The following is a 23,237-nucleotide window of genomic DNA, read 5'->3' as shown; positions in this document are numbered from 1 at the left end:
GCGCCATGTAATGGAGTGAGCTCCCGTTACTTGTCCCAGCTTCTGCCAACCTAGCAGTTCTAAAGCATGTAAAAATGCAAGTAGAAAAATAGGGACCGCTTTGGTGGGAAGGTAACAACATTCCATGCGCCTTCAGCATTTAGTCATGCTGGCCACATAAACATAGAGATGTCTTTGGACAGCATTGGCTCTTTGGCTTTGTTAATAGAGATGAGCACCGCCCCCTAGAGCCGGAAACGACTAGCACGTATGTACGAGAGGAATCTTTACCTTTACATGAAGCATTTGTAGTCAGATTTAACAGAACAGAATAACAGAATTGGAAGGGACCTTTGAAATATTCTAGTGACTAGTCCAACCCCCTTTTCAAGTAGAAGACCCCAGGTGGGCAAAAATGGGACTGTCTATAAAGTTTCAATCTTATGCTGTGTCTTTTTTGGGAGGTGGGGAAACTTAAGTTATGGTACTTTACAGTTCATGGAACCTTTATGAGCAGACGCAATTAATATGCTATTTAATATTCGTGACTTGTATGTCTCCAAGATCTCTTTATCCATTATGATGTACTGTATGAGTCTGTGGCAAGCACTAAGGATCATGGGAAGAATATTGGACATGACAATTTGCTCCTATAAACCAGTTTTATGGTAAGAAAGGATTTTCTGCTACAACAGGATTTATTCTGTAATCATGAAGTCTGGCAGGCTTTATATAGAGCCATACCTACCATTTGATCAGCAAGAGTTGCAGTAAGTAAGAATATTTCCTTTTATGTTTAAAATTGATTTCCCTTTTTTTTTAACCCAAGGTGTTGGGTTACGTTGAGTTCCTCTCAGGTGTCTGCTGTCCACAAACGGGCCAGATCCAACCTTGCTCATTCTTTCAGAACTTGCATACAACTAAAACGCTAATGATGAACATATCACAGTGACATGCCATGCTATTTTTCATGGCACATTAGACCTCTGGAGTATTGTCTCTGTGTGTGTGTGTTTGTTTACTTCAAGTTATTTATAAAAGTAATAATACAGGGATATAAATAAATAAAATCACTGAACCAGAAGATGAGTGCATGGGATAATAATTGCAATATATTATTTAATTTGAAGGTATTTCTAAAAACAGGGTTATATTATATACCATTTTTCATTTTCACTAAATAAATTCCAAAATGGTTTACAATTAAAAACATGATTCCAAAAGACAATAGAACTCCAAAATCTATGGTATGTTGAATCCTGGTGACTGCTTGGACAGGTCTCTGAAGTTTTCTTGCCAAGATTTTTCAGAAGTGGTTTGCCATTGTCTTTTCCCTAGCACTGAGAGAATGACTGGCCCAAGGTCACTCAGTTGACTTAAGGCGGGACTAGAACGGCTAGTTTCTAAACTGATGCCTTAAACACCAATTTGGCTCTTATTGCATTACATACATTTATACATATAGACATATATTCTTCTCTTGCATTTTTAAAACTATCCCAAATTTATGATTTTCAGAGCTTTTTTGTGTGTATTTAGAACAGGGGCCTCCAACCTTGGCAACTTTAAGACTTGTGGACTTCAACTCCCAGAATTCCTCAGCCAGCAAAGCTATTTGAGGAATTCTGGGAGTTGAAGTCTACAAGTCTTAAAGTTGCCAAGATTGGAGACCCCTGATTTAGAACATAATTGTTTACAATTACTGATTCTGACTTTGCTGAGTGGAGATTTTAAATAATTAGTTTAATAGTGGTGCTTCTCAATATTATAGTAACTTTGAAAAATATGTATATATATGTGTCTGTGTGTATGCATATATGTGTGCACATTGTAGTAGGCCTTCTTGGAAATGAAAGGCAGATAAGAAATATTCCAAATAATATTTAAAAAATTATCCTTGGACCAATATTGTAGATTTTTTTTGTTGGGTTTCAGCTCCCAACCAGAATAGCCAAGAAAAGAAAGCTGGAAGTAAATCTTATTAAACTCTGTTACACTTAATTTTGAATAAGTACAGATATGACTATACTGCACAAACTTTTACGGCTCCCCTGCATGTGTTTACTACAAAGTGTGTTCTACTCTTTTCTTTTTTAATTTTTTAATACCTATGTAGAAAGGGAAAAAAAAGTCAGGAAAACAAAAAAAAGAAGGAAGTACAATCATAGTAAATATTATGTAGCACCATTTTTCAATAAATGGAAAGTGAATATCAATTCAAGATTATAAATCCAGTGACGTGGTACTTTCATTTTAGGAAAATTTACTTTTTTTGCTGTATCCATTGCTGAATAAGTCCATTTTTCATATATTGATGAACGCCGAATACTTGGTATTATATTTGATTCAAAATTACATTCTTATCTTTAAATACTATATTTTAAAATAGTAATTTATGAATAGTAAACCAAAATAGTAATAGAGCAAACTCTTATGCGTAAGTGTCCTGTCCATTATTTTACCTTTCCAACAAGGTACAATGGTAGATGGCATTTTAACTGTAGAGAAAGTCCCATCGTTTTTATTTTCACTTCTGCAAAATTTAAGACTATAATTCCAAGTACCGGTAGTTGTTTACTTGGATTCAAACTGCTGGTTGATTTTTTCCTCCAATCAAACTTTTGAGTATTATGGCAACTATAATGGTACTAAGTTTCATTGGTTGTTGCTGTTGAAAAGCACGATTCTAAACAATGTCACATAAATAATGTGGTTCTATTTATTCATTGTTTAATTGATGATTCATGCTGGATCATTTCTGACTCTGCTCAAGAGAAAATTCTAGTTGAAATTCTATCATGATCTCTGAGTACTGTTTTGGCTCAGAAGTTCACAGAATGACAGGAAAACCTAGAAAAAAACTGTCATAAAAATTCAAGGCATTACAGATAAACCATTTCGTCTATCATAGTTATAGCTTCCCCAGATGTTGAACAAATATGCTAGTAGAAGATTCTCTTTCCATATAGTATATGGGTATTCATGACAGAAGTATTTTATTACTAGTGTGATTAATGGACTGTAACTACAGCTTATTTAAAAGCCCAGAATTTTCATAAGGACTTAGATAAATTTTTAGCTGTAATCTTAAACTTAAAGCATAGTCTGAAATACTATTTGTGCTACATGCTAAGCCCAAAACAAACTCACCATTTTATGAGTTAGTGTGTTCTATGAAATGGACAATGAAATTGTAATTTGGAGCAACCAGCAAACCTTTACCAAGGTACTCAGAATAACAGAGGTAGAAGGGACGTTGGAGGTCTTCTAGGTCCAATTCCCTGCTCAAAGCAGGAATCCCTATACCATTCAGACAAATGATAGTCCAATGTCTTCTTCAAAATCTCCAGTATTGGAACACCCACAATTTCTAGAGGCAAGTCGTTCCACCAATTATTTTTCTAATTGTCAAGAAATTTCTCCTTCTACATTGTTTCTCTCCTTGATTAATTTCCGTCGATGCTTCTTGTCCTGCTTTCTGGCACTTTGGAAAATAGATTGACCCCATCCTCTTTGTGGCAGCCTCTCAAATATTGGAGCCCTGCTATCATGTCGCCCCTAGTCGTTCTTTTAATTAAACTAGATGTACCTAATTCCTGCAAACATTCTTCATATGTTTTAGCTTCCAGTTCCCCATATCATCTTTGTTGCTTTACTTTGTACTCTTTCTAGATTTCTTGTTTTATGTCGTGGCAACCAAAACTGGATGCAATATTCTAGACGTGGTATTTCCAAGACATTATAAAGTGCTACCATGTTTCTCATAAAATAAGGCCGGGCTTTTTTTTTTTTTTTTGACCCACGAAAAAACGGCTAGGCTGTCTTTGGGGGGGTGACTTAATTTCCTCCCCCACCTAGAGCGGCCCATACACTCGCCGTGAGGCCGCTTCTATCAGCCGACGAAAGCTCTCCGAAGGCAGAGTCCCCAGTTGCTTTGGGGCATGGCGTGGCTGCCCGTGTCCCCTCGCCATTAGGCAGTGTCTTTCGGGCAATGGAAGCTCCCCAAGGGCAGTCACCAGCCACTTCGATTGGCTGATAGAAACGGCCTCTTGGCAAGGGGAGTGTGTGTGCGTGCTCACCCCGAGGCTGCTTCTACCAGCCGGTCGAAGTGGCTGGTGACTGCCCTTGGGGAGCTTCTTTTGCCCGAAAGATACTGCCTAATGGTGAGGGGACACGGGCAGCCACGCCATGCCCCGAAGCAGCTGGGGACTCTGCCTTCGGGGAGCTTCTATCGGCTGATGTTCTTTCGGTAGATTGGGGTATTCTAGCCTAGGCTACCTGCAGGGCACTCCTAAAGGCAAGTTTTCTCCCCACCCCCACCCTTCCCCCCCATTTCTCTTCACCTCGTGTAGTTCTAGCGAACAATGTGAGAAATAGCGGGGAAACGCATAGTTTAAATAGGCCTAAATTTTGGGGGTGGGGCTTAATTTCACCTCATGCCTAGAAATCATGCTGGGCCTTCCTATTGGTGGAGGCCGTATTGTTGGAGAAACACGGTATTACTCCATTCGAGTGTCTTCTCCCTACGACTCAAAACTGCAAATTCCATTTTTGTACATTTGCAAACTTTAGGATTTTTGTAAGCCTATAGAACCTTCATCTTTATATTAGGGCGGTGCTATCCTGACCATTTAAGCATTAGGTTTTTAGAAGATTTATCTGCTATACAATAAATGTAAACCAATAAAACCAGTGACATGCACAGCGAGGTATTACTGTGCAGAATTCTAACTGCTACATTTCATTTCTCTCTCCCCATCTTGTTTCTAGTTGTATCTCAACAATCTGTATTCTTCAGTTTTTGACTTGCTCCCAAATCCTTATTGGGATTGGACTACTTCAAGTGAAGGCGATAGTCTCCACTTTTGGCTTCTAATCACTTTCTACACATTTCATAGCTCCTCCAGGTTTGCTGAGATGGTGTGTGTGAAAAGCATTGTGTTGGTTACTCAAAGACTTACTTGTAATTTGGGAGTAGAAGGATTAGTACTGTATGTAACTGGTATCTACAGAAGCAACCAAATTATCATGGGTGTTATTTTTTCATGCTTTGCTTTCTGTTGGGATCCCTGAGAGACAGGATACTGAACTAAATATAGTTTGGATCTTATCCAATAAAGTTTTTCTTACATCCTGCTAGCAAAGAATGCAATTTCTGAGGAACAGCTTGTAGGTGATAGGTGAAAGTTTTGGATTACTCAGAACACTTACCATTATGAGGAAATAGATTGATAAATTTTTGTCTATTTGATCTGTCATTATCCCTCTTTTTAAAAGACTTTTCTCAATTACTGGCTTAGCCCTTACTGACTACATGTATAGGGAATGGGACAATTTGCCACAGCCAGCTTGCTGCGGCAAACTCATTGTGGCCAACTCGCCACAGCCAACTCACCACAGCTAACTCACTGCAAGGCAGCTCATTGAGGGATAATTTAACAATTCTATTTATTATTTAAAATAAATAAACATTATTATAGTTTTTGCTGTTCACATTTCATTCTGTCTCTCCTTTTGCATCTTTTCTTTAATGATTCTATTACACCATTTGTTTGATATTAATGTAACTCTTGTCCTGTAGTGAGTTGTCCTGTGGTGAGATGGCCATGGCGAATTGGCCATGGTGAGTTGGCTGTGGCAGGTTGGTCATGGCTGCGGTGAATTATCATAGACCCACATGGATATTATTTAATTTTTCCATTTTTGAACTGCCCATCTACCTCAGAGATGGTGTACAATAAAATATTAAAATACAAAAACAGGATACAAAAGTCAAATTTTGAAAGAGGCAGGATGGTTAGACACTGTTAAAATGATTTGTAACAATTAAAATTAATTGTAAAGCAAAGGAGGGCTTCCATTCTCTTTTGCTTCTTGCCACTATGAAATTCTTGGTCCAGTTTGTAGGCACCTTATATATAGCAAGACAATTCATCCCACAACTCTGATAATATTTCTTTTCATTGCAGAGTTTTTCCAGGATATCAGTCAGAGAAGTTGATTTACTCATCACCTGTAATCTAACCCTTTTCTTATGTCACTTCCCTAAAGGAATACAGTGTTCAAGATCAGGCATCTTTACAACATGTCAAATCAAAGACTTTTAGATCAGAATTTATTTCTTTTTGCAGTGAGAGGATTGATTCTTTCCCCCACCCCACCCCAAAACCTGCAGTAATTTGATATTTAATATCATAGCATCGCTGGAATGAGTGGGAGCAAAATTTCCAGTCTTTTTTTAAAAATAGATATGTTGACACTTAACACAGTTACTCTTTCTTTTCTCTACAAAACTTGATATATCATGCTATCATTATTAAAACAGTTTGCAGCATAGACTGAGTTAGGTACTTGAAGGTGCCAAGGGTCCACATCGTTGTTCAGTAGCTAAATCATGCCCAACTGTGGTAGAAACTAGGTTGTAGTAACTCTATACCATTTGGAGTTATGCTCCAAGAGTTATACTCTTCTCGACCCCAAGGACCGTAGCACGTCTGGCTCCTCCTGTCCTCCATTGTCTTTTGGAGATTGCTCAAATGAGGGTCCACTATGGGATATTAACACACTAACAGTATTGGAAGGGACCTTGGAGGTCTTCTATTCCAACCCACTGTTCAGGCAGGAATCCCTATACCATTTCAGACAAATGGATGTCCAATCTCTTCTTAAAAACCTCCATTGTTTGTTCTAGAGGTGGTATTCAGTAGGTTCTGACCAGTTCTGGAGAACCGGTAGCAGAAATTTTGAGTAGTTCAGAGAACCAGCAAATACCACTTCTGACTGGCCCCGCCCCCATCCATTCTCTGCCTCCCGAGTCCCAGCTGGGAGGCTGGGTCTTCTTTTGTTGCCCTGCACAGGAGAATGGGCCTGGAAAGCAGGTTAGTGGGGTGGGGAGGGAATGGGGATTTTGCAGTATCCTTCCCCTACTATGCCCACCAAGCCACACCCACCAAGTCATGCCCACTAAGCCACGCCCACAGAACCGGTAGTAAAACAAATTGAATCCCACCACTGGAACTTTGTTCCATCCTGTTTCCATCCAATATTCCTATTTTGGATCTTATATCTAATGATCTATCTAATCTATCTGTAAATTGCTGAAGCCATTCTATTTCCTGACTCTTTATTTTCTACTCAGCGCACCCATTTGAGAAAATCAAATAGTAGATGAGCTCAGCAGTGTTGACTCAGATGGGTGAAGAAGTATATACATCTATAGTGTGGTGATTTGATTTTGTCTTTCTGTGCCCACTTCCCTAAGATTTACAGAAATGTCCATTGTATAAAAGTGATTGCAAGAAAATGGGTCCCTTGTCTTGGCAGGTAAATGGTGCCTTTAGGGAGAGGAAGTCTTCAAATACCTAGGACAATGATTTAATTTTCTAGATGTCTTGTTTCAAGCACCAGCTATGCCCACAGGCTGGGATGTCTCCCATATGGTTCTATCTATGGAGATTGGAAACTTTCCTCATTCTTACCTTTAACAAATTCTTGGCCAACTCCAATGTTGTCTTTTGAGGAGGTGGCACTAAAGCAGGGGTGTCAAACTCAAAACCTAGGGGCCCAATCCATCCCGCGGGGGCTTCCCTGGAAACAGTGAAGGACCAATCCGCAGTGCTTCTGGCAGCAAAAATGGCTCCGTTTTCAATGGCAGAGGGTTGCAGGAGGCCATCACAGCTGAAAATAGATCTTGGGAGCCTGTTTTCTCTGGCAGAGCACTCTGGTCACGAAGATGGCCATGCCCACCCCGGCCCCCCAAGGTCAAATACAACCCTGATGCGGCCCTCAATGAAATCAAGTTTGACACCCCTGCACCAAAGGAATTGATCCATTGACTTAGGTATCCTCTTGGATTCATAGTTACTGCTTAATGGGTAGGCAGAGAGGAACCCTTTGCCAGCTTGGGACAAATGTTGCAAAGAAAATATTGTGGACTTGTCCATGCAGTCACCAAATGTCAAGGCCAACTTGAGGGCACCAAAACAGAAATAAAGATCAGTCCTCCATGAGTCTATATGGAGTTGACAACCCAACAATTTGATAAATAAATATGCACCTACCTTTTTATTTTATTGAAGCACGCCACAGCCCATCTCTTTCCAAACATCAAAGGTCTTAGAGAAGGTTTCAGGCTTGGATGGTGACTGTAGAGGATTTGTCTCTCACCTTCTCCAGGAGGCCAAGTTGGAGATCAAGACTGTTGGGCTCAGCGATGGGGGTGGGGGCGTACCGCATCCTTTAATTATCGAGAAGTTGCCTTCTCTCTGCTGGGAAATTAATTTGCATTTGGAAAATAGCAGTAGTTGTAATGTGAGGTACTTTAGTCTCCACAGGAAGAGCGGACAACCAAGCGGAATGTGATTTGCAGGAGATTTACAATGTTTTACTGGGGTTTGTTCCTTCTTGAGTTGTCATTTTCTATCCCTTTTTTCTCCAATAATAAATTTTGCTCCTGCTGGTAATTTATGTTCAGTCAAAATAAAATTGATCAATATAAAATTAATACAGAATTAGAAAATAAAACATGAGTACTTGAAAACTATCAAGTTATCATGTAAATAAAAGCTAGACAATTAAATACTGAGGCTGCTCTTTTTAAAGGGGACCCCCTCCTGAACAAATAAAATCACTTTAGCTATTTGGCACAAGGGAGTGGTCTGCAGGAAATGTCTCTCAACCTTGGCCATTTTAAGAGGTGTGGACTTCTAGAATTCTTCAGGCAGTCACTTGGGTACAGAATTGTAGAAGCAGGCAGCTATCAGCAAGCTGTAATATTTGTCGCTGCAATTAAACTTACCTACAATTTATCTAATGGTACATTTTTCCCTATACAAAAATTCCCTCTGTGGGAGCAATCAGAGTCTACTTTGAATGTGATAGTGACACAGGGTCTAGGACCATTCGCCACATCCAGCTCGCTACAGCCAACCTGCTACAGCCAACTTGCAACTTGCTACGGCCAATTTGCCATGGGACAACTCAAAATGGCCAACTTGCTACGGAACAAGAGTTACGCTAATATTGAAGAAATGGTGGAATAGAATCATTAAAGAAAAGATGCCAACGATGGGACAAAATGAAATGTGAATGACAAAAATTATTATTTAATTATTTAAAATAATCAAAACCTTAAGGATTTAATTATTTAAAATAATCAAAACCTTAAGGTTTTAATTATTTTAAATAATTAAATTGAATTGTTGAATTGCCTTGCAGTGAGTTGTCCTGTAGGTGGGTTGGCTGTGGTGAGTTGTCCCACAGCAAGCTGGCCATGGTGAGTTGGCTGTGACTCGTTGGCTGTGGCAAGTTGTAGTTGTCCCATTCCGAGTGGCAAATATATTTCAGGATGGAACAAAGCATGGACAAAAGGATGGAAGAAAAACCACTAGAAGTGGTGGTTTCAGGACCCAAACTAAGGAGCAAAAATTACAAGCAACCGTAAGAGGTATCAGGTTTGACAAGCAAGTACCTCTTCTCAAATCCCTATCACTTTTACACTTGAAATAAATTAATACAAACAGTTTGTATCTTGCAGTTTTTGTATCTTTTTAGAATACTGTAAGTGATTATGAGTTACTAATTTGTTGTTTATTAGCTGCTTTGGGTATATTCATTTGTGAGAAATGAAAGTTTGGAATAATATTAGTATTCAGATTTTTAAAAAAATTAGTACATGTTTAATAGGAGGGGAAATGAGTATTATTTTCTCTGTGTATGCAAAGTTATTATCATTAAATAATTAGGCACTATGCAGATAAAGCATGAATTGACTACCTATGCAATTAAAAATACTAATATGATATTAGTGAAGTTGATTCATAAAAAAGGGCACCAACAATATTTCTTTCAGAGCTCCTAGTTATGATAATGTAGTAGCCTTTCCACTGAACCCCCATAGTACATACACAAAGGATTGTTCATACAAAATGCTTAACCAGATCAATTAAAAATCCAGTAGATGCCTTTGTACAACATTCTAGGTTTGGTTAGTTTTAACCTTGATTTAATTTGTTGTGGTCTGATTAGTTTATGATTCCATTTATTATGTGAACCTAGCATACTGATTTTTGCAGTGACAAAGTAAGTTAAGAATGCTGTGCAAACTCATAACAAAACTGATAAGTTTATGCTGAGGGTGCGTGGAATTTCTTTGAAGGCATGGAATCTGTGTAGGAAATTGTTCATTTGTTGACAAATTCTAAGAAGAAAACTTGTAGGATGGCAGAATCAGCTGATTGCTCTATGTGGGAGTTTAAATTGTGAGCTAGATGAAACTTCAGTGTGATCTAGCAATATTCTTATCACCTTAGTTGTGATGATTAGAACTGGAATTTCCTTGTACTAACTGTATCTCTGATGAGTAAATGCACAAACATGCTTAATGGTTCAAATCTCCCATTTGGTTACTTGGAGCCCTTAAGCAAGCTGTTCCCTCTTAATGAAACACAAGTGGTTTTCTATTATCTATTGCAGTGGGTAGCCCACAACATGAAATTCTCTGGTAGTTTCCCATTTACTGTTGATTCTCAAATTTCCAACTCTCAACAAGATTGACCAAGGGCAACAATGTCTTGAAGCCCCACTTTTGTCATAAGAGGATTGTTAAAAAAAAAATCACACTTGACTAAATTTGCTAATATTAAGCCATAAACAGAAATTTAACAATTGAACCTTAAATCAATGGTTCAAAGCTCTGAATTAACCCAGTTGTGTCTGCAACAAGAGCAGGATACCAGATACTATTTCTGAAGGATACTAGAAGCTGCGCATTGTTAGCCTACAATGGTTTTCTTGGAAGAAAAGTTTCCCAACTTTTTTTTTCTTAAGTAACCTCTGGAAACCTTCCCAGCAGGGAGTTGTTCCTGATAATGTCGCACTGCAGCTTCTCTTGGCAGTCTTTCCTTGGCCAGGAGGAATAAGAGAAGAGTTTCTTCTGCTCTGATTTTGGGACTGGCTAATCCATTATATTGAGAGGATAAAGAAGGGGATTGAGAAAATGTCTGTCTGACATGATAAAATCAAAGGTCTTCTGCCAAGTGCCAACACACCTGCCTAGTTTTGTACTACTGTCAAAACTGAACCACGCAGTCAAGGCCACAAGAAATGCAAGAACGTCTGATAAATTATATTTATTGAAAAAAGCCAGGAAGCCATAACCAAGAATAGCACCAACTGTTGAAGCTGAGACGAGTGCGGAAGAGGAAGAGAAGCATGAGTTCCTCACCTAACAACCGCACCTGGAACTACTGGAACTGCCCTCACAAAGGGGTGAGGTCACATAATGTTTTATCTAATGACTACTTCACTTAGTGATAGAAATTCCTATCCCAGTTAGGGTTGTTTAAATGAGGGCTATCCGTATTTATTTCTTCTTTGCTGAATTAACCAATCTTTTAAATCATATAACGCTTATTTAATACCTTTTAGAACCCAGGACAACTGATTTTGCAATATAGGATACTCTACCAATAAGGGAGAATATTTGTAGCTCAGGGTTGAAATGAGGGGTCCTTGGTGCACTGATGATGTTACTTAGGGTAATGAAACGTCTGCAAGAAAACAGGCAAGCACAGAAAATACCAAGTGGTGGGATTCAAAAAAATTTTTACTACTGGTTCTGTGGGCGTGGCTTGGTGGGCGTGGCAGGGGAAGGATACTGTAAAATCTCCAGTCAGAAGTGATATTTGCCGGTTCTCCAAACTACTAAAAATTTCTGCTACCGGTTCTCTGGAACTGGTCAGAACCTGCTGAATACCACCTGTGCCAAGGACCCCTCATAGGATACTTTGCTGTTTATATAGGATAATTCGCTTTTTGGTAAATTATGTTGCACTTCAGTTATTTTTAGTATATTGCATACTTTTTGGATTAAGGTATCATCTCTTATTAATTATCACCTTTTCAACCCATACTTTCCCAAAAAAGCAGAGGACTCCTCCGATCGGTCAACTAAATAACGCAATTGCTCTTTGCACTATGAATTAAAAAACAGTGTGCAGCTGTTTCTTTCTTAACACATTTTTTATGATAAAGAAGAATAGTGGAAGAAATAGGAACAAAAAGTAGCAGTCAATAACTTTTATTATGGTTGAATTGAGAGAATTTGCCCACTAAGTAGCTCTTCTGAATCATCTCAAACGTTTAGGAATCTAATTTATGGAAGTCTGCTTTTAATGTTGAGAATGAGAAAGTTTTATTGGTGAGTCTGAAGTAAAACCTGACTGTTGTGATGCAATTAAATCTTCTAAAATTCTGAGCTTTGTAGCCTATGTTGGAGGATGTTCCCGATTTAAAATATAGTAAATAGCCAAAAAGGCATTAAGAGTTGTTAACCTAATCCCGCGTAGCTTTTTCTCCAGTAATATCACACTGCTAATTAGAGCAAATAAAACATTTGCTAGACCAATACTTGAATACAGCTCCTCAGTCTGGAACCCGCATTACATATTGGATATTAATACAGTCGAGAAAGTCCAGAAATATTTCACGAGAAGAATTCTCCACTTCTCTACTCGTAGCAGAATACCTTATGCCAGCAGACTTGACATTTTAAACCTAGACAACCTAGAATTACATCGCCTTCAGTCTGATCTAAGTATAGTACATAACATTATCTGCTGCAATGTCCTACTTATCAATTAATACTTCAGCTTCAACCAGAACAATACAAGAGCACATAATAGATGCAAACTCAAGGTAAACCGTACCAAACTTGATTTCAGGAAATACGACTTCAACAACAGAGTGGTCAATGTCTAGAATACTCTACCTGACTCTGTGGTTTCTTCCCCAAACCCCCAAAACTTTAACCTTAGACTGTCTACTATTGACCTCATCCCTTTCCTAAGAGGTCTGTAGGGGATGTGCATAAGCGCACCAACTGTCCCTGTCCTATTGTTTCTTTTTATTCCTATCCATTTCATGCATTCATAACCATGTTTATACTTATACCTGTTATCTAATACTTGCCTGACAAATAAATAAATAAAATAAATAAATGCTATTTCTGTTATTTAGAAAACACTCTGTTCTTTTTAAATGGGTCCCTGACCCTCTTCCCAAAATCTTAATTATGATGGGTATGTAATTTGTTTAAATATACTTGTCTATTTGTTTTATTTATTTGCTTCCTACAACAGGACTGCAGAAAAGCAATTTTTAAGATGGATTTGTTTTTTATAACAAGTGGTAGTGGCTTTAAAATCGTGAATTAATTTTGTTCTCCCATCTAGTTCTTTTTTTAAAAAAAGATACCACAATGTTTATAAATAGGAAAACAATAGAAAAATCTAACATTTTTAGGAAGGTTTATTAAGCCTGTCTAGACTTGCTGAATTTAGCAGTGAGTCATTGGCAAAGGAGGAGTTTTCTATTCATGTTTAAAAGAAAATATCTAGAAGTCAGTATTAAAGAGGCAGATGTTGAATTTGTTCTAAACAATCTGTAACAGAAAGACAACCCATTTTTCAAATCGTCAGCATGGTCTATATTCTCTCTTTCGTACAGTGCATTCATTGTTCTGGCTTAAAACATTTTTTTTTAAATGTTGGGAAGGAAAAACTAGAATTTCTCCCTTGACATGACTATACAAATGCTTAAGTTCCCAAAGTCCTGTTGCTGTTACTTTGACATCACTTTTTTTTTTGCATCCCCATTTCCTGTTTTTAAAAGGAGAGAGAGCCAAAAAAAAAAAAAACCACATTGCTCTTTGCAAACATCTAAATGGATCTGCAGTTGGTTGATTCCTGCAACTGATTTCATGTAGCGCAACTGATTTTGTGTAGGATACGTCTGCTGGAGAGTAGGACTGTCTGGGGAAAAGGAACAGCTGTGCCTGGAGGGCATTACTTTTGAGGTTCTTGAGATGTTAAGTAATAACACTTCAGTGCCTCCCATGTTAGGTAAGTGTGCAAGCTCTCTTAGCGTTCCCCTCAACAGCAGGCAGAACTTTGCAAAGGGAACTGGCTCTTTGTTAGCTCTTGCTCTGTTTTCCCACGCCAGACCCACATTTCTGTTGGCAGTGATCTACTGGCGATACATTTTGTAGAGGGGGGAAGGAAATATCCTCTTGTTAATTGCTTCCCCAAGCTGCCTATTTTTTCAGGACAGAGCTCTCTGATTTGTGCTGAGGAGTGTTTATCGCTGGGAGGCATGGCACAGGCCTGCAGCCTTTTCATATGGTAGGCTCTAGGGTGCGATTTTGCATTATGCTGTGAGTCAAAAATAAGAAATGATGATGATGCTATGCAAGTTGAGATTTTAGCCATATCTTCTTCCTGACATAAACATGCTCTGTACATGTCATTGGAGAAAATGTATTAGTAACTAAATCAGTATGCTGGTTTGACTTTTTACTTGCTGTGACACATTCAGATTGTTCAATCTCTGAGCAGAAAAGGGTAGAGGAAAGAGAGATAGCAAGCACCATTTTAAACTGGATTAAGTACTGTTAAATGTAAGATTTGTATTTGATGTACAAATGCAGAAGAAATGTACAAACTTAGTTGGTGTGGCACCTTTTCATTGCATACTGGAAGTCATGAAGTCATGATCAAATACAATAGTAATGAATGCCTTCTCTTCTGTTACAACTGCAAGTAGTCCTTGACTAACGATCAGTTCCTTGTGACCATTCAAAGTTACAACGGACCTCCTTAGAGGTTCTTGTGATCCAGTTCTAAAGTTCTGACAGGCATTTCCCTCCCCCCCCAGTCACATGATCCTATTTTGAATGCTCGCCAACCGACTCACATTTATGGCACATAACTGGATCTTATTATGTTTGTGCTGAAAACCAGCAAATAATGGGTCCACTCAATGACTGCAGTGTTTGCTTAACAACCACTGTAAAAAAAAAAGGTTTGTAAAATTGGGTCAGTCATATGGATAACCTGCCTTACAACCATCACAATTTACAACCATAATAGGTAGGTTCCATAAATCAAGGACTACCTGTTTTACATTTCTCAGTCTCACAAGATAAATTACATCTCATAAGGTTCTGAACTCGTTGCAAATTTTTACCATTTAATTAAACTTGGGTTCTATGGACGTTATTTTCCTGACTCCTAGGTCAGTTCGTAGAACATTAGTTTTAAAGCAATGATGTCCCTTTAATGACCTGTGGACTTCAATTCCCAGAATTCCTGAGCCAGCTGGACTTGCTGAGATGGCTAAATTGACTTCTTTGGTCAGCAATGAATATCTACATGTATTGCTGACTATGAAGGATTTCTTCATAGACTTTTTGTGTGAAACAGGAAAAATTAACTTCTGATTTATTTATTTATTTATTTAATTCAAATTCTGTAGCTGCCCAACTCAACCAAATGACTCTGAGCAGCTGACAGTTCTAAAGTTATGAAACAAAACAATGGTTTTGATGATTAGACAGGATATAGAGACAAACGAGTTATGTTGTAAACATAGATTAAGAAATAAATGTAAATGTACTAGTACAAGTAGTCCTCAATGTACCACCACAGTTGAGCCCAGAAGCTCGCTTCTGTTGCTAAGTAAAACATTTGTTAAGTGAGTTTTGCCCCCATTTTACGACCTTTCTTGCTACAATGGTTAAGTGAATCACTGCAGTTGTTAAGTTAGTAACATAGTTGTTAAGTGAACCTGGCTTCCCTATTGACTTTGCTTGTTGAAAAGTCGCAAAAGGGGATCCTGTGATCCCGGGACACAGCAACCCTCTTATGAGTCAGTTGCCAAGCATCTGAATTTTGATCACATGACCACACAGATGCTGCAACGGTCGTAAGTGTGAAGAATGGTCATAAGTCATTTTTCAGTGCTGTTGTAATTTTGAAGGTTACTAAACGAACTGTTGTAAGTTGATTATTGGAGTTTACTTCCTTCTATCCATAGATAAGCATTGCTTGACCAGGGTCCATGGTATTCTCAGGGACTTTACACATCCTTTCCACGACCTGTTTTCAATGTTGCCTTCTGGGAGGAGGCTTCAGCAGAACTGGATTCTGTAATAGCTGCGTGTGTGTGTGTGTGTGTGTGTGTGTGTGTGTGTGTGTGTGTGTGTGTGTGTGTGTGTGTTTTGTGCAGTGGTGGGATTAAATTATTTTTACTAGTGGTTCTGTGGGAGTGGCTTGGTGGGCATGGTGTTGCTTGGTGGCATAGCAGGGGAAGGATATTGCAAAATCCCATTCCCTCCCCACCCCACTAACCTGCTTTCCAGCTCCGTTCTCTTGTGCAGGGCAACCACAGAAGACCCAGCCAATCAGCTGGGACTCGGGAGGCAGAGAGTAGATGGGGGCAGGGCCAGTTAGAGGTGGTATTTGCAGGTTCTCCGACCTACTCAAAATTTCCGCTACCAGTTCTCCAGAACTGATCAGAACCTGCTAAATACCACCTCTGGTGTAGGGGTTGTATAAATTTGCATAACTTGGCATTTTTGGATGCTGCTGTTATTATATTGTTATTATTGGGACGGTGACATTGTTTAATGGGTGGCATTCCTTCTTTTGAGGAGCAGTGCGTTGGAATTTTATGGTCATGTGTGCAATTGTGTATACAGGAAAATGATAGTAAAGGTTATCTTAATCTTATAATGCTATAAAAGAGATTGGAAGCCATTTCTTTGTATCCTTTTTATTTTTTTCCTATTTTTCTTTTCCTTTTACACCCTTTGTTGCCCTTTTGGTTTTCGCTTTGATTTCTTTTTCTTTTTCATATGTTAATGCATTAGTTTGTGTTTTGTCTTCCTTTTTTAAAAAGCAAATCTTTAATAAAATTACATTTCTATATATAGAAATTTAACGATGGCAAAGGACTCTTGGAAAAAGGGCAGGGGGAAAAATAGAAATTATGGCTTTTTACAAAGCTTGAGAAATGTAGCAAAAAAGACTTTCCTAGTCAGAAGAAAAATCTGGAGTTACTCAAGTATTTTGTCATGACACAAAGGCAGGGACTGCAGTAGCTGAGACAGGAAGCAATTAAACCATGAGTCAAATATTTGAATATAGGCTGACTTGTCATGAGAAAAACTCCTGGTGGGATTCCCAGTTAGTGACATGTTTGTACAGAAAACTAGACAGACCAGATCAAAGGATAAAGCAAGTAAATTTCAAAAAAGGCTTGCCTCTTTTAGGACCTCATTTTATTATTCAGGGTGTTCTTCTTCCAAGCTTCAAAGTTCCAGATATAGGTGAGGTCCATTTGGATATTAGTGTACTTTGGAATAGCTGCTTACAAAAAAACAGCCTAATGGGAATGCATAAAATATTTCTTAGAAAGACTTGTCTTTTGTATGGCTGAAGATCAAATAAGGAAGGTGTCACCCAGAACCTGTAGCTAGCCTATGGCTGGTTGTTAACAAAATAAGACAATCCCATACTTTTTATATAGTCTTAATTTTATTTAATTTACTTTGGGGCAAATAATTCAACCCAGTCTCAAGCAAGAGCTTACAAGTAAAGTGTTTTGGTTTCCTTTTGGAGGTGGGTTTTTTTTTTTGCTGCAAACAGTTTACTTATATAAATATATATTTTCTGTTTGGATGTTTCTTCAGGTCTCTAAAGGTAGATGAAGGGGCGTATCACTTAGATGCTTGAACCTGCGGCACTGGGCAACCAATCACAGGACCAAAGGATTCTCATACCTTGAGGTGCAAACCTGGGCTAAGATGTTGAAGCCAAGCGGACTTAAAATTCCTGGGAGGACCGGGAAGCATGCCAGTCCAGTGGGACGTCCTGGTGGGACAACAGCAACTGCTTCCACAACCAGCAATGCCACAAAAGAAGGTAAGCGGCATGTAAATCGTTTTTCTCCAGAAAGATCATTGCTCAGTCTGGTTGTCAGGTCTTCCAACAATGCATCTGTTGCTTCTGAATCCATCTCTCTCTCCCCCCCCACTCTTTTTAATTAGTTTATAATATAAAGTATAAAAGCAAATAATAGGAAAAATAGGGGAGGGAAAAGAAAATGTAAAGAAGAAGGGAAAAAGAAAGAAAAGACTTCCTTTGGTGCAGTAGAATAAAAAGTAACATCAAACCTCAACTTTCTACTTTTACATAATCGTATAAACTAGCCCTTTCTATAACAACAGTAGCATCCTTATCAGTAAAACCCAAAATCAAAGTTTCATTTTTCCCACCTCAAGCACAAAGTCCAGAAGTGGTTTCCAAGTAGACACAAAAATACCTTTGTTTTTTTTCTTTTATCAAAGCAGTCAATTTAACTATCCCTTTTAACTCCAGCAGCGTTTGCATCATTCATCCATTATGGGGCTGAATCCATACATCTCATTGCGGGTTGTCCTATTCCATTTTTCCCTCCTTCCATCTTTCCCAGCATTCTGGGTCTTCACATAATGTATCCGAAGTAGGTTAATTTGAGCCTGGTCATTTGTGTCTCAAGTGTGAACTCTGGGTTGATTTGTTTGATCAAGGAGTTGTTACCTCATTGTGATTTCTGCATGACAAAAGGGGGAGGGAGATATATCCTTGTGTAGCTAATTTGCTTTGCCAGGATCAGAGGGGAGAGCGGTGTTTGTGGCTGCATATGGCTGTGACAGCTGCCTGTACAGTTTGCAGTGTAGACAATTGCCCCCAGGGAAATGTTTGATGGACTAGCAGGGAATGATACTCTATGAGAAAGGGACTTCCTTAGTGGGATCATCTCTTTTTCTCTAACTGTATTAATTTTTTTGGTCCCTTCAAATCAGTCTTGACTACCGGCAATTGCCTGTATGAGTCCCTGCAGTTTTCTTGGCAAAATTTTGAGTATCAGTTTGTCTTTCCCTTCTTCCTAAGATTAAGAGAGAGAAACAAGCCTAAAGGTCATTCCACTGACTTTGTACCTAAGGTAGAGTTGAACTCATCTCCTGGGTTTTAGTGTGATCCCATCAGCCACTACACTAAACTGACTCTCAGCAGTCTTAATATCCCACCATTTAGCTGATTCTTGTGTTGATGAAACCAGTTGAACCACTGCGATGAAGGGCACATGAGCACTGCCTTGTCTTCTGGAATGACTCCCCCTTATTTTCCCCTCACAGAAATCTAAAAAAATGTACTGCTATGAGAAGTACTATAGTTTTGTTAAACTTTTCTTGGACTTTTAAGATGATGAGTTATCCTAATCCCCTGATAATTAGATTTATATCCCATACTGATCTCCTGGTGATTAGATTCCTATCGCAAAGTCACTCTGGAAGATTCTTTATATATTTCTGTGGTGGTTTTTTTTTTTTAATAAAGTGCATCAGGATCTTTGGGAGGATAGTCTAACTGCCCATCTTTTCTAGTAGAGGGCTGTTCCCTTGACAATATGGTCTCCTCCTATTGTTTCTAGAAATTAGGGTCACCCTGCAAAATTGGATATTTTTAATGCAGCAATGTAAACAGGGATTTGCATGTTCTGAAGCAATATTTCACATAGGTTTTAGTTTCTGAGAGAAAGGAGAGAAAGGAAGACACACACACACACACACACACACATTCTCATTAAATGTGGATTTTAAAAAATGCCAGTATTTTTGAATTAAGGAGATCTTTCTTTCCACCTACCCAACCCCAGAAACCAATTGCCTTCCTGCAGACATTTAGTACAATGAAAACTGTTGATTCTCAGAGTGTGAACTGATTCGTGAACAATTCATTCCTTTATTGAGTATAATGTACAGTGCCTCTTTACAGTATCTAGTGTTTTTTAAAAAAATACTGTTTTTTTATTGGCTACTTTGCCTTGGTCTAAATGGGTGCCTGCCAGCTGTCGGTTCCTGTCTACTTTGTTTTGAGTCCCCGAATCATCAGCCAATGTGCTGGGTATTTTTGTAGCTCTTTTTATTCTTTCCAGCCCAACTGAATATTGGAGAGAAGTTTTGTAAAGGTTTCAGGTCTCTCTGCTTATCCATTAGCAGGATAACTGTCTAAAAACTGAACAGAATAGGAGCATGTTTTATGTAAGAGAAGATGGCAAAGAACAATTGAATATAAAAATGGGCTGCATCTGGCTGGGTGGCTGCAGGGGGAAAAAGGCCTGAAAAAAAATCTTCCCAACCCATTTGTGGGACTTCAGAGCTGAGTTAGGCCCCCTTGCCAGCTGCTTGAAAGCAAAGCATGTTTCACTAAGCAGAGAATTCTGGCATTAACCTGGATGACCTCATTAGAATCTTCTGGATGATTCCTGCAATATTTATTTGGCATCAATCTGAGTCATTGTCTGAATTGTGGATTCATGTAGATTTTGGTCTGGACATCTGTCCATGTTCATTATTGTAAAACAAATATTTTAGCAATAAGGAGATCCGTCACAGATTCAGAGACAGAGCCATATACTGTAATGAATGGCAACATAGTGCATTTAACCAGGTTAGTTGACTAAGCTTTGGTTAGATGACTGAACGTTAATGAGTTGGATTTATATAACATGTACATTCTGAGACTCTGGGAGACTTTTGGGTTATGGGGATGGCCAGACTTTGTTTCCAAGCTGTAATTTCTTTTAATTTCGTAAAAATTTTAAGTATGAATAGAAAATTATTTGCTAATATTAATTTTAATAAAGAAACAACATAAATAATGTTGAATCAAGTTTAGCTGTCAGTCCTTCCCCAGCTTGGTCTCTTAGGAAAGAAAGACTCTCAGCTCCATGTGTAGCAAAGAGTACAGGTAGTCCTCAACTTACAACAGTTAATTTAATGACTGTTCAAAGTTACAACAGCACTGAAAAAAGTGACTTACGACCATTTCTCACACAACCATTGCAGCATCCACATGGTCACATGATCAGAATTCCAGGAGTAACTGACTGTAGAAACCACAGACTGACATAAAGCACCTGAGGGCTTGTTGAATTAGTAACCATATGCCATCAACTTGGTGGTCTTAGTAACCTCATAGAGAAATGTTTTCAGGATGATTTTCCCTAACTTGTTGCTTCAGAACTCCCATTTCCACTTCAGTTGGGTCCATCAACCTTACTGCTCAACATCTTTTTCTTTCTTTCCTTCCACCCTTCTCAAGAGAGCTAGTTTTTCTCATAATATATCCAAAATATGTTATTTTGACTTTGGTTATTTGTACCTCAAGTAAGAACTCTGGATCGATTTGTTCAATAATCTATTGTTTGTTTTCTTAAGGTTGGACACCCCTGATATAGATACTGTTTGTTCTGTCCTGATAATATGTGTGTATGCGCACGCGCACACACACACACATACTACTTACTGTATGTCAGCCTTGGAAGCCATATTTTACTTGGAAGCTTTGAGGCTTCCACATTTACTACCTGGGAAATTGGGAGGGGGGGATTTCATAGAGAGGTGGAAGATCAGACTCAACAACATTCTTTCTCAGAAAGTCAAGGACCTGTTACCCTGCACCTGGAAAGGAGTGTCTGGAGGAATGTCTCCAGTTGGGACGATGTTTGATTAGGTCATGTAATGGACTGGTGGGTGCAGGGGATGTATCTTTGAATTTGGTGGGGAAGGGAAAACCTGGAACTCTCAGATTCGGATTTTCCCAGATGTGCCAGTATGACAACTCTAATAAAATGGAACTTTGAGAAAATGTTTGTTTTGGAGTTTATTGGTTTGGAGTTTGTTAGTTGGAACGCTGACACTATACGTATATTGGTGGGGGGCATTCTGCAGTTTGTAACCATGCTGGAGAGCACGCTGGTACCATGCCGGATAAAACAACACTCACTCAAAATTGACCTTTCTCCACCCACCACAAAATAAAGTACAATTCATGTTGTGCTTGGTAGTACCTGCGTTGGAAGAGTTTTGCTCCATACCCAAGCCCTCCCCATATAAACAATGCAGCTTTAAGTTGGGAGTCTGGTCCCACAGAGAGGATTTAATGGATGGGCAGGGAGATTTCAAAGCATGCATTTTATTCTTCAGGGTTACTGCGGGAGCTTTCAGTTGATAGACTATCTCCTCCTTTATCTCCACCTCTCCTTTGTATTTGCTGTTTTTCCTCTAGCTCATTAATGTACTTCTACTTAAAAACTCTCTGGTTATCCTTGTCACAAAGCTGCCTGCTGTGAGGCAGGGGCTGATAAGGTACCTGCTGGCCAGACTTTTCCTTAGCTTCTTACTACACATGCACGTGCCTGCACATGTGTATTTCCACTCGGCTTTGGGGTATTTAATTTAAAGAAAATAATCTACCAGAAAAAAAGAGAGATACTGGTTCTATTGCAAAGTAGCCCTTTAATGGACGTTTTGCAATTCCCTATGCTCTTCTTTTAACATGTAAACTCATTTAATACTAAATCATAGCATCCGTTTTATGTACTTCCCATAAATGCACATAGGTAGCATCTGCGCTTGGGGTGGAATGAGGCGGGATCTTCTTTATTTAGTACATCGATTCAAGTCACTGAATTTAGGCCATTTTCCTCTAAGATATGTACCAATAATTTAAAACTAAATCAGACTCCTTCCAGGTTGTGAGCGCTTCCAGATATTAATCACAATAGTCAATGACAGATGAACACTGTCATACACTCTGCAGCAAGATGTTATAGCTTTCTCTTGGTCAGAATATCAGCCAGTTATTCCACCTAAGCCTTAGCATATTACACACATAAACACACACACACAGAGTATTTATTGAATTTTCTCTTTCTTGTCCATTATTCTGCTTTGTACTAAACTTGATCTGTCCTCATCTGATTGCTTTACTTCTGCATTGTAACTGTTACAATACTATTCCTTTAATTTATTTCTTCTTCTTTTTCTTGGATCTTCCAGAAACGTCAAGGTTTTCCCAAGGAGGTAGATAGGCCTGTCTTATTTTTCAGTGTCCCCATTTTGGCTGCAGATATGGTGGTCCTCAATGTGCATTTGAGGGCCACTATATCTGTGAAAGTATAGGGCTCCTATACTTTCTGCTTCTAGCTAGATTCCCAGTCAACCTTCAGTCTCCCTACAAGATGTTGGGCCAGTTTCTCTTCCCTCTTTTTCTCTCCCAACTTTGCCTAATTCATAGGATTATTTTTGAAAATAAAAATATAACATGCCAGCCAGTTGTTACTTTATGCTTTCTGGAGAAATGACTTCATCACGATCATGATTACCATTGATACAGGAGATCCGATATCCAACCTCTCATCAGTTTTCCTCAGCTTAGTGTCCTCAGATGTGGTGGGATTACAACATTGAGCATTCAGAGACATCTGGAAGCCTCTACTACTTGCAAAATGAGTGCCTATAAATGAAATAGAGTTCCATCTTCAGAGGGCTCACATACCCCTTGGCTTTCCACGAGCCAGTCTGGAAGTGT

General features: G+C 38.8%; 1 protein-coding gene across 5 annotated transcripts in view; it reads left to right on the top strand.

Annotated features, from left to right (window-relative positions):
- The window catches only part of CLIP2 (CAP-Gly domain containing linker protein 2), an 82,495-nt gene that overhangs the window by 3,451 nt on the left and 55,807 nt on the right, over positions 1–23,237 (top strand). For 4 of the 5 annotated variants that reach the window (XR_015742142.1, XM_087926512.1, XM_087926508.1 and 1 more), the window contains exon 2: positions 17,510–17,741. Coding sequence is in view for 4 of the 5 variants with exons in the window: in XM_087926512.1 (XP_087782638.1) it covers positions 17,624–17,741 (118 nt within the window). In the remaining variant the exon portion in view is untranslated. Of the gene's footprint in view, positions 1–13,678; positions 13,881–17,509; positions 17,742–23,237 lie in introns of those variants that run through there. The other variant, XM_087926516.1, reaches the window with a different exon arrangement.

This window comes from Pseudonaja textilis, chromosome 1 (assembly GCF_049901715.1).
Source record: "Pseudonaja textilis isolate UNSWEBS1 chromosome 1, rPseTex1.2, whole genome shotgun sequence".
NCBI classification, from domain to species: Eukaryota; Metazoa; Chordata; class Lepidosauria; order Squamata; family Elapidae; genus Pseudonaja; species Pseudonaja textilis.
Note: the sequence above shows the minus strand (reverse complement) of the source record. Positions and strands in the feature narration are given on the sequence as shown.